This window comes from Rhinolophus ferrumequinum, chromosome 12, assembly GCF_004115265.2.
Source record: "Rhinolophus ferrumequinum isolate MPI-CBG mRhiFer1 chromosome 12, mRhiFer1_v1.p, whole genome shotgun sequence".
Classification (NCBI taxonomy): Eukaryota; Metazoa; Chordata; class Mammalia; order Chiroptera; family Rhinolophidae; genus Rhinolophus; species Rhinolophus ferrumequinum.
In genome coordinates this window covers 9,041,945-9,054,321 of record NC_046295.1, presented here as the reverse complement: position 1 = coordinate 9,054,321, position 12,377 = coordinate 9,041,945, and the positions used below count along the sequence as shown (strand labels likewise).

Here is a 12,377-nt window from a genome sequence, read left to right as displayed (position 1 = left end):
CAGAGAGAGTGTAGGTGGTAAGTAATCTGAAGGGCTTCACTGACTTGCTGAGTAATTTGGGAGACAAAAATAGGTCCGTTATCGTTCTATAAGGAGCAAAGCAGGCCAAATCCAGGAATTATCTCTTGCAGTAGGGACTGGGTGACCTCTGAGGCATTTTCAGTCTCACTAGGGAAGGCTTCTAGCCACCACAAAAAGATGTCAACAAAAACTGGGAGGTAACCATAGATATCCTTCGCAGGAGGCACATGAGGAAAGTCTGTTTGCCAATCCTCCCCGGGGACTGCCATCTCCTTTGAACCTGCTCTAAGAGCGGAGGGGGCCTAATGTGTGCTTCTGGATTAGCCTTGAGGCAAATGGGCACATCTTAGAAATGTTTTGGATGTGTGAGAGGATATTGTGCCCTATGAAGTGGCACTGAACAACCTGAGGTGAGGCCTTAGCACCTACATGAGGAGAATGATGTAAATTGTAGAGAAGCTTCCATTGAGAGGCTGGGGAGTGGGGAGTTTTCCTTGGGGATTTGAAAAACATCCCTGAGGGTTAGGCATATACCAACTCTCCACCCCCTCTGCCTGTTGTTTTTCCTTAGGGATATAGACAGATTGGGAAGCAGGTTTATGGGTAAAAAGCGACAGAGCCTGTGAGGAAACTAAGGAATTAGGTTGAGGGGGCTCTAGAAGAGTGTCCGGCTCCTCTGTTCTGACATTATAACCCTCTCTACTAAGAGCAGCTGACTTAGTCATAAGGTTAGTAAGACTTTTTCCTGAGATGTCTCATCTGACCCTGATTGGTGGTCCTCACAGTGGATGACAGCAACTTTAGTAGTGGCCTGGACAGCCTCAAGTTACTGGAAAATCTCTTCTTTGTGCTTTATGAGGCTATTCTGGGAGGTAGACAGCCCATCTCTTACCAAATAGGGGTATGAGCACGTAGGACATGATGGACATACTTTGAGTCAATACAAATGATGACTCTTAAGTCTTTACCGAGGAGTAAGGCTCTGGTTAATTCTATTAATTCGTCCTTCTGAGCAGAAGCATGGGTAAGTGATATCCTATTCCATCCCTATTATGGTGGTGGAAGAAACAACAGCATGCCCTTGGGAAACCACACAACTCCCATCTGTGGACCAGATTTCATCAGGGTCTGAAATGGGAGCATCTTCTAAATCCTCCCGAGCAGATGGGAATAATTCAGAACTTCGAGGCTCTTGTGTTGGGTCGGGGAGGAGGGATCTGGCACAAGGTAGAGGGTTAAGGTATTGCAGGGCTTGATGGTTAAGTCCGGGGAGACTAAACACAAGGCTTGGTGTTGGGCCTGTTGTTTGACAGCCAGTGTGATGCCTTGGAGTTGAGGACATCTAAGGCCTGGTGTGGGGTAAACACAGTGAGCGGGTGATTAAGGGTGAGCTTCTGAGCCTGCTTTAATAGTGAGGCTAAACCGCAAGGACTCTCAGGCAGAAGGGTCAGCCCTTTGCATCTGGGTCTAAGGACTTGCAGAGACAAGCAGCAGGCCTGGAATCTGAGCCTGGTTCTGCACAAGGGGCCCTGGGGCACTTCGCCTCCTCACAGAGATACAGAGTGAGAAGGGCTGGGGCAGATCTGGGAGAGCTAAGGCAGGGGCTTCATTTAGAGCCTGTGAGGGGCACAGAATGTGCACTTGAGCTCTTCATGCCAGTCAAGAGGTAAAGGCTCTTGCTCCAGATCCTTAAGGGCCTCATACAGAGGCTTTGCTAGGACTCCAACTGAAGAATCCAGATGCAGCAGTAGCCAGCCATGCCTAAGAAAATGCCTCTTGGTGGTTGGGGGCTCCAGGGAGGTGATGGATTCCTTCCTCTCATTGCTAGTCTGTCGTTGCCCAGGTGAAAGAATAAATGCTGAGTAAGTTACTTGCTGCTGGGAAATCTGAGCCTGTGTGGCCTTTACTTGGAATCCCCGTTATGTTAGAAAATTTAAAGTTGTTATTTTATCCTGATCGGAACTTTCCTTCTCCAGGCTACAAGTAAAGAGGTTATCAACATATTGGAGGATAGTAGCCCCGGGGAGGGAAAGGTCCCTAATATCTCCACTTAGAGCCTGTCCAAAAGGGTGAAAACTGTCTTGAAATCCCTGTGGTTGGAGAGTTCATCTTTGTCGTCGCTTGTGGATCTGAGAGTGGTGGTCCATGAAGGTGAAATGAAATAAAACCTGAGACAGTGGATCTAGTGGGACACAAAAGAAGACATCCTTTAAATCCATACAGTGAACCATTCGGTCTCTGGAGGGGTTAGTTCTAGTAGGTATAATGGTTAGGGGCTAAACGATGAGTTGCAATTACTGCCTCATTTTTTTTTTTTAAAGATTTTATTGGGGAAAGGGAACAGGACTTTATTGGGGAACAGTGTGTATTTCTGGGATTTTTTCCAAGCTGTTGTCCTTCAATTTTAGTTGTGGAGGGTGCCGTTCAGCTTCAAGTTGTTGTCCTTTCAGTCTTAGTTGTGGAGGGCGCAGCTCAGCTCCAGGTTCAGTTGCCTTTCCTAGTTGCAGGGGGCGTAGCCCACCATCCCTTGTGGGAGTCGAACCGGCAACCTTGTGGTTGAGAGGACACACTCCAACCAACTGAGCCATCCGGGATCTCAGTGGCAGCTCAGCTCATGTTGCCGTGTTCAATCTTAGTTGCAGGGGGCGGAGCCCATCATTCCTTGTGGGACTGGAGTAGTTGAACCGGCAACCTTGTGGTTGAGAGCCTACTGGCCCATGTGGGAATCAAAACAGCAGACTTCGGAGTTAGGAATACAGAGCTCCAACCTCCTGAGCCACCGGGCCGGACCCTACTGGCTCATTTTTAATCCTTAGATCTTGAACTAACCTGTTTTGGCCAGATGGCTTTTAACCAGTAAAATGAGCAGATTGCGAGATGAATGGAAAGGAATTAAAAGCCCATGCCTGAGGAGCTTGTTGATCGTAGGCTGAGTCCTGAGAAGAGCCTCCCTGTTAATGGGGTATTGGGGCTTACAGGGAAAAAAGGTAGGGTCTCTCAGCCTCATCTATATTGGACTTAGAGGAGACGCTCTGCTGGGAGTTTTCTGATCCCAGCCAATGGGGTGGACCTGTTTTATTGATCCAGGGTAGGATCTTACAGAGGTCGGGGTTAAATGCTTGAGAAGGAAAATAGGCTGCAGAGCAGCCATTAGGGTAGGGTTAGGAGAGATTTGGAGGGGAGCTTGTAGCTTCTGCATAATATCTCTTCCTAAAAGGGGTATGGGGCAGTGGGGCCTAATTAGAAAGCTATGTGTAAAAGCAAGGGACGCAAAGCTACAAGGTAAATGTAGGGTCTGTCTGCAGGTGGTGGGATTGCCTTCAATACCTGTTAGGAGGAGGCTGGAGGGAAGTGTAGGGCCAAGGTCATGAATTAGATCAGAGAATGTGGTTCCCGGATCAAGAACATACCATTTTATCGGCCACGGCAAGCGTTACCCTGGGCTCAGCCTCTGTGATGTTGAGCAGCGAAGCCAGGATGAGTCCTGGGGCCCGTTAGTCGAGGTGACAGTCATCAGGCTCATAGTTCCTGATGACAGAAATTGGCAGCTAGTTGGAAGAGCTGCCCCTTTGGCATTTTAGGAGTCTAGACGGCCTCCTTCCTCAAAGGGAGAGGGGACAGTCCTTCCAGTGTCCTTCCGTTTTGCAAAGGGGACAAGGGCCTGAGGGGGCCCTCCTGGGTAGGTGAGGCCTAGCCTGACTTCAGTGTCATTCCTGATAACAGTTGTAGCAGGTGTTTGGGCCTGTCTTCGGTGGGGTCCCTCCTCGTGGGCCCAAATCTGGTTCAGTCTGTGAGGGCAAGGCTCTCGCAAGGATAGCAGACATTAATTTAGCCTTTCTCTGATCTTGTTTCTTGTCCCTCCGTACCCTAGGCTCCCTTTCCACTTCATCCCTATTAAAGATCTGAAAGGCTGTACCTAAGAGGACTGGGAGCGGAGTCTGTGGACCCAGCTCTAATTTCTGAAGCTTCCTTCTGATGTCTATCTAGAGAGCTGATTGTCCAATGAAATGCAAGGCGAGAATAGCCCTCGCGGCTAGATGGATCTAGGTTAGTATATTTTCAGAGGGCGTTAGCTAAACGGATTGAAAGAAGGCCGGGTTTTCATCCAATCCTTGAGTAATTTCCCTAAGTTTCTCAGGGGTAACTGGTTTCATGCATTTTTTTTATGCCCTCGAGAAGACAGGTGACCATATGGTCTGGTCTAATCCTGCCCTGTTGGCCAGCTTGATAATTCCAACCTAGATTATGATTGGGAATAGCCTTGGGCCCAACCCTGTGTTGTGCTACATTCCCAGCAGCTGGATCGTCTGTGTGTGTGTGTCTTTGGGAAAGAGCCCAGATATAGGTTTTCTTTTTCCCTAAGGAGCAGCCGGTGGTTAAAACTATGTAATGTCCTGCCAAGTAAGATCAAAGGCTATGGTTAGGCCCTGGAATTCTTTAATGAACTTACAAGGGGCTTCAGAATAGGTCCCTAATTTTTCCTCTGAGCTAGATCTGCCATAGGGAAAGGGACATGAACCCGAATTGTACCGGCCTCTCTTGTTTGTGACCTCCAAGAGGGGCAAAATGGAGTCTGCCTTAAAATGTGCTCCACTACGTGTGGTGCCTGCAGGACTGGGAGCTGGGGCACAATAGGGAGGGGGAGCTGGAGAAGAGGTGGAGGGGGCAGAGCGGTTTCAGGAAGGAGAGGTAGGAAGGGTAGGAGGTGAGTTTCGAGGAGCTCTTGGAGGGACCTGGGATAAAAAGGGGTCAACTGAAACATCCGGAGGGGGAGAATGAGGAATTTTCATAGGACACATGTGGAAGTGTTTCTGGAGGTCTGGGTACTGGCTCAGGGCCATAAAGGCTTGGACACAGGGAGCCTGAGACCATCTGTGAAGGCGCCTACAGAAAAGACCTAGTTGCGTGACTAGTATAGTCTGTGCCATTAGTCGGCCTGACCTCCTGATCGTCTAGTTTATATAGATGCCAGGCGGTATTGCAAAAGAAAAGCTCTTTGTTCTTTTTGAGAGAGGAGAGGTCAAATTTGGTCCAATTTTTGAGAAGACAGCCAAGGGGAGAGACAAGAGGGACAGAGGAGGAGCCGCCCATGATGCTAGGTATGGTGGTCTCATTATGGCCAAACTAGGAGACCGAGGGACGTCCCCAAGTTTCTCCAAAGGAGTGTCTGACTCAGGAGTTGTGGAATTATCAGTTTTTACCGCATATTCTGGAGAGAGAAATGACCATTAGTTGTGAGGGCGTCCCTGCAACACCTAGGGTAGAGGGTCGGGGACCCGGCTGGTGGAATTCCTGGGACCCCACAGCCATCACAAGACACATCACCTGTTGACCAAAGGCCTGTTGTTAATCCATGGAGGTGGCAATGAAGGTCCAGAGAAGCAAAACAAGAACGGGAAGCGAGGAAGCAAAAACAACTACAGGGAGTGGCCAGAGGAAAGGGAGCCTGTGACTTGTGTGTATGTCTGATGAGTGGGTCTTGTGGTGTCTTGCCCCTGGTGGGACCTAGTGGTAGAGTCCTGGACTGCTACAAGATTATTCTGTCACGGAAAACTTAATAAAGTGGTGAACCCCTTGGAGGAATTTATGTGTCCATCCCATATCCACTAAGAGTGCGGCCAAGGAGACTTGCTGATCCCGAGAAATAGAAAGGAGGTTCCTCACACAAGGTGTGGCAATGGGATTCCCCAGCCATCAGAGAGGCTGGACTTTGGATTCCACCAGATAGACCAGGCTGGGGAATTTTAATTTCCAACCCTCATGGGAGGAGAACAGACAGAGGCTCTGGAGGTGGGGGAAAAGGCATAGAGTCCAACTATTGGGTTTGGCACCAAAATGTATTGACATAGAATTAACCCCTGGTTGTTTGCAGAAGGTGAAAGGATTCACAAGACTCAGAAAAGTAGGAAAGAAAGTTTTATTGAAGGTTGGGCAGAGAGAGAATGCCCGTGGCAGTGTATAAAGGAGATGGCTGCCCCCAGGTGAGGGAATGTAGGGGTTTAAAAATTTTTTTATGCTACGCAGGGGCCAGTTATCTTGCAGTTGTTCACAGTAGCGGCTGGCCCCTTCTGAAAAATATTGTCACAGTTGGTTTCCTCCAAAAATTGTCCAGGTGTTTGTCACTCCGCAAGGTTAATGTTTAATGAGAAATCAGAACTTAAGTAGTTAATCTTTAAACCTATTCTTCTAGCTCCGAGACTGATTTTTATGAACTTTTTCTGACTCATCAGTTAATCTTTTACGAACTTTTTCTGACTCATCAGCTAATATTTCTGACTCATCAGTTAATATTCCTGTTAGCTCCTACACTTGTTCTCATTAGTTCTTTTTCTGACTCATCACTTACTTACCACAAATAATATGAGGTCAAACACTGACTAAAATGTTACCGTTTCCTTTTTTCCCTTACTTTCTTAATAGAAATAAAGAGGGTACAAAAAAATGTACACACATTTTAAGAAAGGAAAAAACTATTAAAATTGTAATGCTTAATATGTACCGATAACAAAAGATGAATACAACTAATGTTTGAGCTCTGCAATAGCAAGAGTTGCTCAAAGTGGTTCCATCAATGTCATGACACTTCTGATTGCGGTTAACTATTGCTTGAGCAATGCTGAGCAAAGTGTCCCCTTGTGTCCTTTTGTGGCATCCCTGGTAGAACTCATCATGGGGCATCATCTTTAAACTGACACTGCAGGGCAAAACATGGAACTGGTGACACACATATCAACGCCCAGTAATGGTACGAGATGTGGAAGAGTACTTTTTCCTTGGGAAGGTATTGCACTATATGTATTATTAGAAACTTCTCGAAAAACATAGGGGAATTGCCGGAGCTACCACCATCATACTACCCTCAAGGAAAAATGCATAAATTCCCTTGCATAACTTATATTAGACAGCAGAATTGCTCTTTACCATCTAGCTAAACAAGGTATGGGTTGCTCTAGTGTTAAGACCTACTCCTTTATTTCGATAAAACACCTCTGGTGAAAGAGACGCAAGTAGATAAAATATGGGCACAAGCCAAGAGATTAAATACAGCGCGCACTGACACTTCATGGTTCTTTAGTACCTTCAACTGACTGCCCTCAGGTATTGCCTCATAGATCAGGTCTGTTCTTCGAATTGGACTGACTTTTCTTATTACATAAATTTTTTCTGCTCTAAAACTTTATTTTGCATAGGTCAATCTTATAAAGACACCACTCTGACAATAGTCACACAATGTTTTGAGATGATCACTAAGGCCTCTGAGACTTCATAGGAAAAACCTCAAGAAAAGACAGATATTTGCGCTTAAAGAAACATAATAGTAAAGACTTCCTGTATTCTGGGGCAATTGCTCAAGTGTGGCCTAAGGCTCCCAAGGAAAAATAAAACCGTGTTCACTTCTATGTAGGACAGGATACACTGGGCAGAGGTCTTCCTGGCAACGAGAGAACAATGATGCTTTTAATAAGTGACCAGTGTTGCTTTCCCATGATTGATCAGTAAAGCTTTCAGGAAAAGACCTCAAGCAAAGGGGAGAAGTATAAAAAGTAACAAGAATGGAGTCACTTTAAAATGGAGTCAGAGCTGCAATCCCTGAGGAAGTACCTTGCATGTCTGACACCTCAAACCTTTGAAATGTTAAAACTGGGCCAAAGGACCTTTCAACTGGGCCTAAAGCAGCATTTCAGCATAACAAGAAAGCAGATAGATGACTACTGGCTGACATTTTAAAATATTCTTTAGAATTAGTATCATTATGGATTGAAAATTTAAAAATGCTTTAGAATTAGCGTCACAATGTTGGCTTGTGGTCACATATGGAAATTCCTTCCTTCTATTCATGGAATTGTTCCCCTTCCCTATGTCATCAATACCCCTTGCTTTTCTTCCTAATCGAAACCCTATGATCAAATATATGGTGATGGAAGAACTGACTCCGGGTGGTGAACACACAATGGGATTTATAGATGATGTAATGCAGAATTGTACACCTGAAATCTATGTAATTTTACTAACAATTGTCACCCCAATAAATTAAAAATAAATAATTTAAAAAAAATAAAAGAAACCCTATGGTGTTTCTACCTAAATCAGTATTTCACTAACATCTATTCACTTGGATCTCAAATAAATGCTTGTTGACTCCCACTTTGGTCTTTTACTTTTAGGTTAATAGTCCACAATAGATTTTGTAAACAATTCAAAGAATTATCCCAATAATTCATCGATAAAAACTTGAAGGCCATGCATGTGTCCATGTTTATTGGAAGAGGGACAAGGAGATGGGATAGAAGAAATGTTGGAATCAACTGGACAATTTTCTCACAGCTCCTCTCTTATCTTTAGGTTACATAATACATAGAAGCGTGTGTATGTTTGTGTGTGTGTGTATCAAAGCAGCAAGCTTACAAATTCATGAGCCAAGGGACAAGATAAAATTTCACACCCGTTTTATTAAGTTAAATTAACTGATTTAACTCATTTTGTGATGAATACTGCTCAGTCTCCTAGGGGCTTTCACAGACTCCCAAATGGAATTCACAGGAACTGCCCAACACCTCCAGTCAGGTACAAGGTTTACTTCTTGACTCTCCTTATGCTTAATGATTAAAGAGCTCCTGTGCTTTGCATGTGTTTTATCCTGCAAAGCATTGGTGCCAGTCCCAGTTTCCTATTTGTCATCAAGTCACGGTGTTGGGACATAGACCCCAGTGTCACTGTTAGAATGCCCTGCCAGGCACGGCCCTGCCACTATGCAGGTGTCCATGTGGCTTTCCCTCAAAGACACTGACGAACCAGGGGTCTCTCTAGATGCCTCCTGGGGCACCCCACTTCTGGACAAAATCTCCAACTGCTCTCGACAGGATCCAGACTACCCCCAAACAAGACTCAAATTCCTCAAAACCTCTCCCCAGAATTCATCAATACCCTATAAATAAAGAGGCCCACGAAAGCATCAAACTCATAATAAAAGGGCCTCATTGTCTCCCGTGCAGATCCATAAGGCAGGCAGGAGAGAGGAACATTCATGTTTAGGGCTCACATTACATTCTCTAGTGGAGGAAGTGGTGTTGGGGAGTGTCCTCTGGACATGTGCCAGCAAAGAAGGAAAAAGGGAAAGGCCTGGGTCCCATATCACTAGGACTCTGCCTCTGGGTTTCCCAGGAATGGATCTTGGCCAGTTGGTTAAGTCAGTTCTACCTTGTGGATACCTGCCTGAGATGAAATGAAATGCTATTCCAACCAGAATTTTTAAATCTTTATTTAAGGGAGCATAATATTCTAAATATTTTGGGAAACACTTAACATTTTCCAAAATACGTAAAAAGGATTTGCTCTATAATGAAAACCTTTACAATGGCAGATTAAACATTCACATGATCACACAAATAAAAGGATGCTTTGGTAAAAGCAAAAAGGTATCAGAAAAATTAATATTGGACACAAAAGCCAATCTGAATGCACAGCAGCTTTATCTCAGATGATGTGACCATCAAAACAAAATAAACTAATAACACTAATTAAGAATTATAACCTACTGTATTAAGCAAGAATCTGAGTACATGCAAACAGAAATTAAAAATTCTGGAAAAAAGAAAGCTGTTTCATACCATGATGAGGACAGGAGGAATACTGGGAAACGTAACTGATTTTGCAACTATGGTAAAAGTTGATTTGGGAAATGACCAGAAGTAAATGCTAAAATTTGTGTATCTTGAGGATTACAACATACAGAGTATATAGCCTGAGAGTGTCTTGTGAGATACTTAATGACTTTTGTATGAAGACACATGGAAGATACCACATTAACCAAATGATCCAATTTAGTATCGCTATGCATGGGACCAATTAACAGTATGTGTGTCCTGGTATGACATATGGAGAAATCCTCAATACTTCTTTTGTATTGCTAGAAAAGGTACATAACCTAAATGTAATCATAAGAAAACATCTAACAAATCATGTTATTTACATGATTAATAACACAGAAGAGCCATGGTTAACAGCTACTGAACATTCAGAATATTGTCAAGGAATCCCTCCATGTTACTATTTTGATACATACCCACTTATCACTTTTCAGTCATATTCATAGTCTGTGATAGCTAAGGGATGTCTAAGACAGGTGAGTAACAGACAGATCCAAGCTTATAACAGCAGAAAACAAGTTTATTTTTCCTTGCAAAAGTCACGCTGTTAGAGGAGGAAACTCATCCACACAGTAATTTTTGAACCCTGACTCCTTCCATGTTCTACTCTTCCATCATCATTGTAGGGAAAATGAACAGCAGAGAATTTATCAGATGAAAAAGTCTTCATGGGACTTGTTTTACCACTGACAGTCATATTCCACTACTTTAAATTTGGTGACATTACCACATTAGAATGAAAGAGTGCCTGGGAAATTTAGACTAGTCATGGACCTAAGGATAAAAGGAAATGGTTATTGGTGAACATGTAGTATACGAGACAGGGGTCTTTTATTATTAGGTTTATTATTTATATATATTATATTGTGGATTGCCTTCTGGCAGTATTTCCCAAATCCATTACCTTCATAAGATTTCTTTCATTTGTCAATATACTATGAGGTCTCCAAGCTCTACGCATTTTCTCCTGTACTGAGAAGGGAGGCTTCTGCCTGAAGTTATTACACATTTATAACATTCTACATTTTCTTCATTGTGTGACTTCTCTACTCAGTGAGATTCAATCTTTGACAGAAACCTGACACATTTTCATTACACAGTATTTCTCCACAGTGGAAATTTGCTGACAGTTGAGATCATACAGAATATTGCCTATATTCATTACCTTCACAATGTGCTGTCCCCCAGAAAATTCTCTGATCTCCAGGAAGGACTAAACTTATCCTTAGTGGCTGAAAGACTGTGTGTGTGTGTGTGTGTGTGTGTGTGTGTATATATATTTCAAGGATTTTCTTCCAGTATAAGTACTTGCTAATAACTGAATGTTTGCGATCTCCCCAAATTCATCTGTTGAAATTTTATCCCCAACATGCTGGGATTTGGAGGTAGAGGGCTTTGAAGGTGATGATGTCATTAGGACAGAGCCCTTATTAAAGAGGCTCCGAAGACAGCCGTTGTCTCTTCCACCACGTGAGCACACAAGAAAATAGCCGTCTAAGAACCAGAAAGTGGAGCCTCACCAGACACCAAATCTACCAACCCCTTGATTTGGGACTGCCACCTTTCAGAACTGTGGGAAACCAATGTTTGTTATTTAAGCCAACCAGTCTATGGTATTTTGTTCCAGTAGCCTGAAAGGACTAAGACAGTTCTCTTATGTCTAGGGAGGAGCTTCCCGAGGAACTCCATGTTCTTCAGCTTAATAAATTGTGGTCCCAATTCTGAGTTCTGCAACCTTTTCTTGACCTTGACTTGTAACTTCCACTACATTCATCATCTTTATGATCTCTCCCCTGTGAGTTCTCTGATGTTCTCAAAGTGTGATTTCTGGGTGAAATAATTCCAACTTCCATAACATTTACAGGGTTTTGCATGTGTGTGAGTTCTCTTAGGTTAATGCAAGATTTAATGTTTGGATGAAAGTTCTTCCACATTCATACAATCACGTCAAATTCCCAGTGAGTTTTCTGATATTCTCTGCAGTTTGACTTCCAGTGAAAATTTTCCCTACTTCTACAGTTATAAGGTGAGTTCTCCCTGGTGTGATCAAAGAAATCAAAATATGCCACGCCAAATTATGCCAAAAGATTATTATCAGCGAAAGCAATTGAAAAACAGTAGACAGAAAACCCTTTTCACTCCACCTCCATGTGACAAATGTCAGGGCACAAGTCTCCCTTGGTAAAGGTGTTCTGCATCCCCTCTGTGGTATAAGCAAGAAGGGACAACTCGTATCCTCTAGATGACACCAACTAATATCTGCATAAACAAATCTTAATGAAATAACACTCCTCTCCCATTGGTTCCCCAAATATTTACATTCCCAGAACTTAGCACCTGCATAAGCTCTCAACCATTTTTTCTTTGTCTGGACACTTGCTTGCAAATGTATTGTCCTTTTGTTTGAATGGCATGTAAGCTTCCAGGTCTGTTCACTGCCGTGGAGTTTTCATTTCATTTATCTGACACTCTCCATATGCATATAAAATAAACCATTTTCTTCTGTTAATGTCTTCAATTTGCAGGATTCCAGCCACTGAACCTAACAGAGTACAAGAAAAAGTTATTTTTCCTCCCGTTCGCTTTTTGCATCTGACAACTCTAAGAAGATTTTCCGATATTGACACCTTCATAAAATTTTTCAACTTTGTGAGTTTTCTGATGTTTTCATAGGTGAGACTCATTGCTGAAAGTGTATAAATCACTACA

The 12,377-nt window shown here is 43.4% G+C and overlaps 1 protein-coding gene across 1 annotated transcript in view; it reads right to left on the bottom strand.

Moving 5' to 3' along the window:
• Window positions 1–5,964: 5,964 nt before the first annotated feature.
• Window positions 5,965–12,377, bottom strand: part of LOC117031838 (zinc finger protein 37A) — a 97,582-nt gene continuing 91,169 nt past the window's right edge. The window contains exon 5 of the mRNA XM_033122636.1: window positions 5,965–6,143. Coding sequence (XP_032978527.1) covers window positions 6,141–6,143 — 3 coding nt within the window. The 3' untranslated portion in view covers window positions 5,965–6,140. The remainder of the gene's footprint in view (window positions 6,144–12,377) is intronic.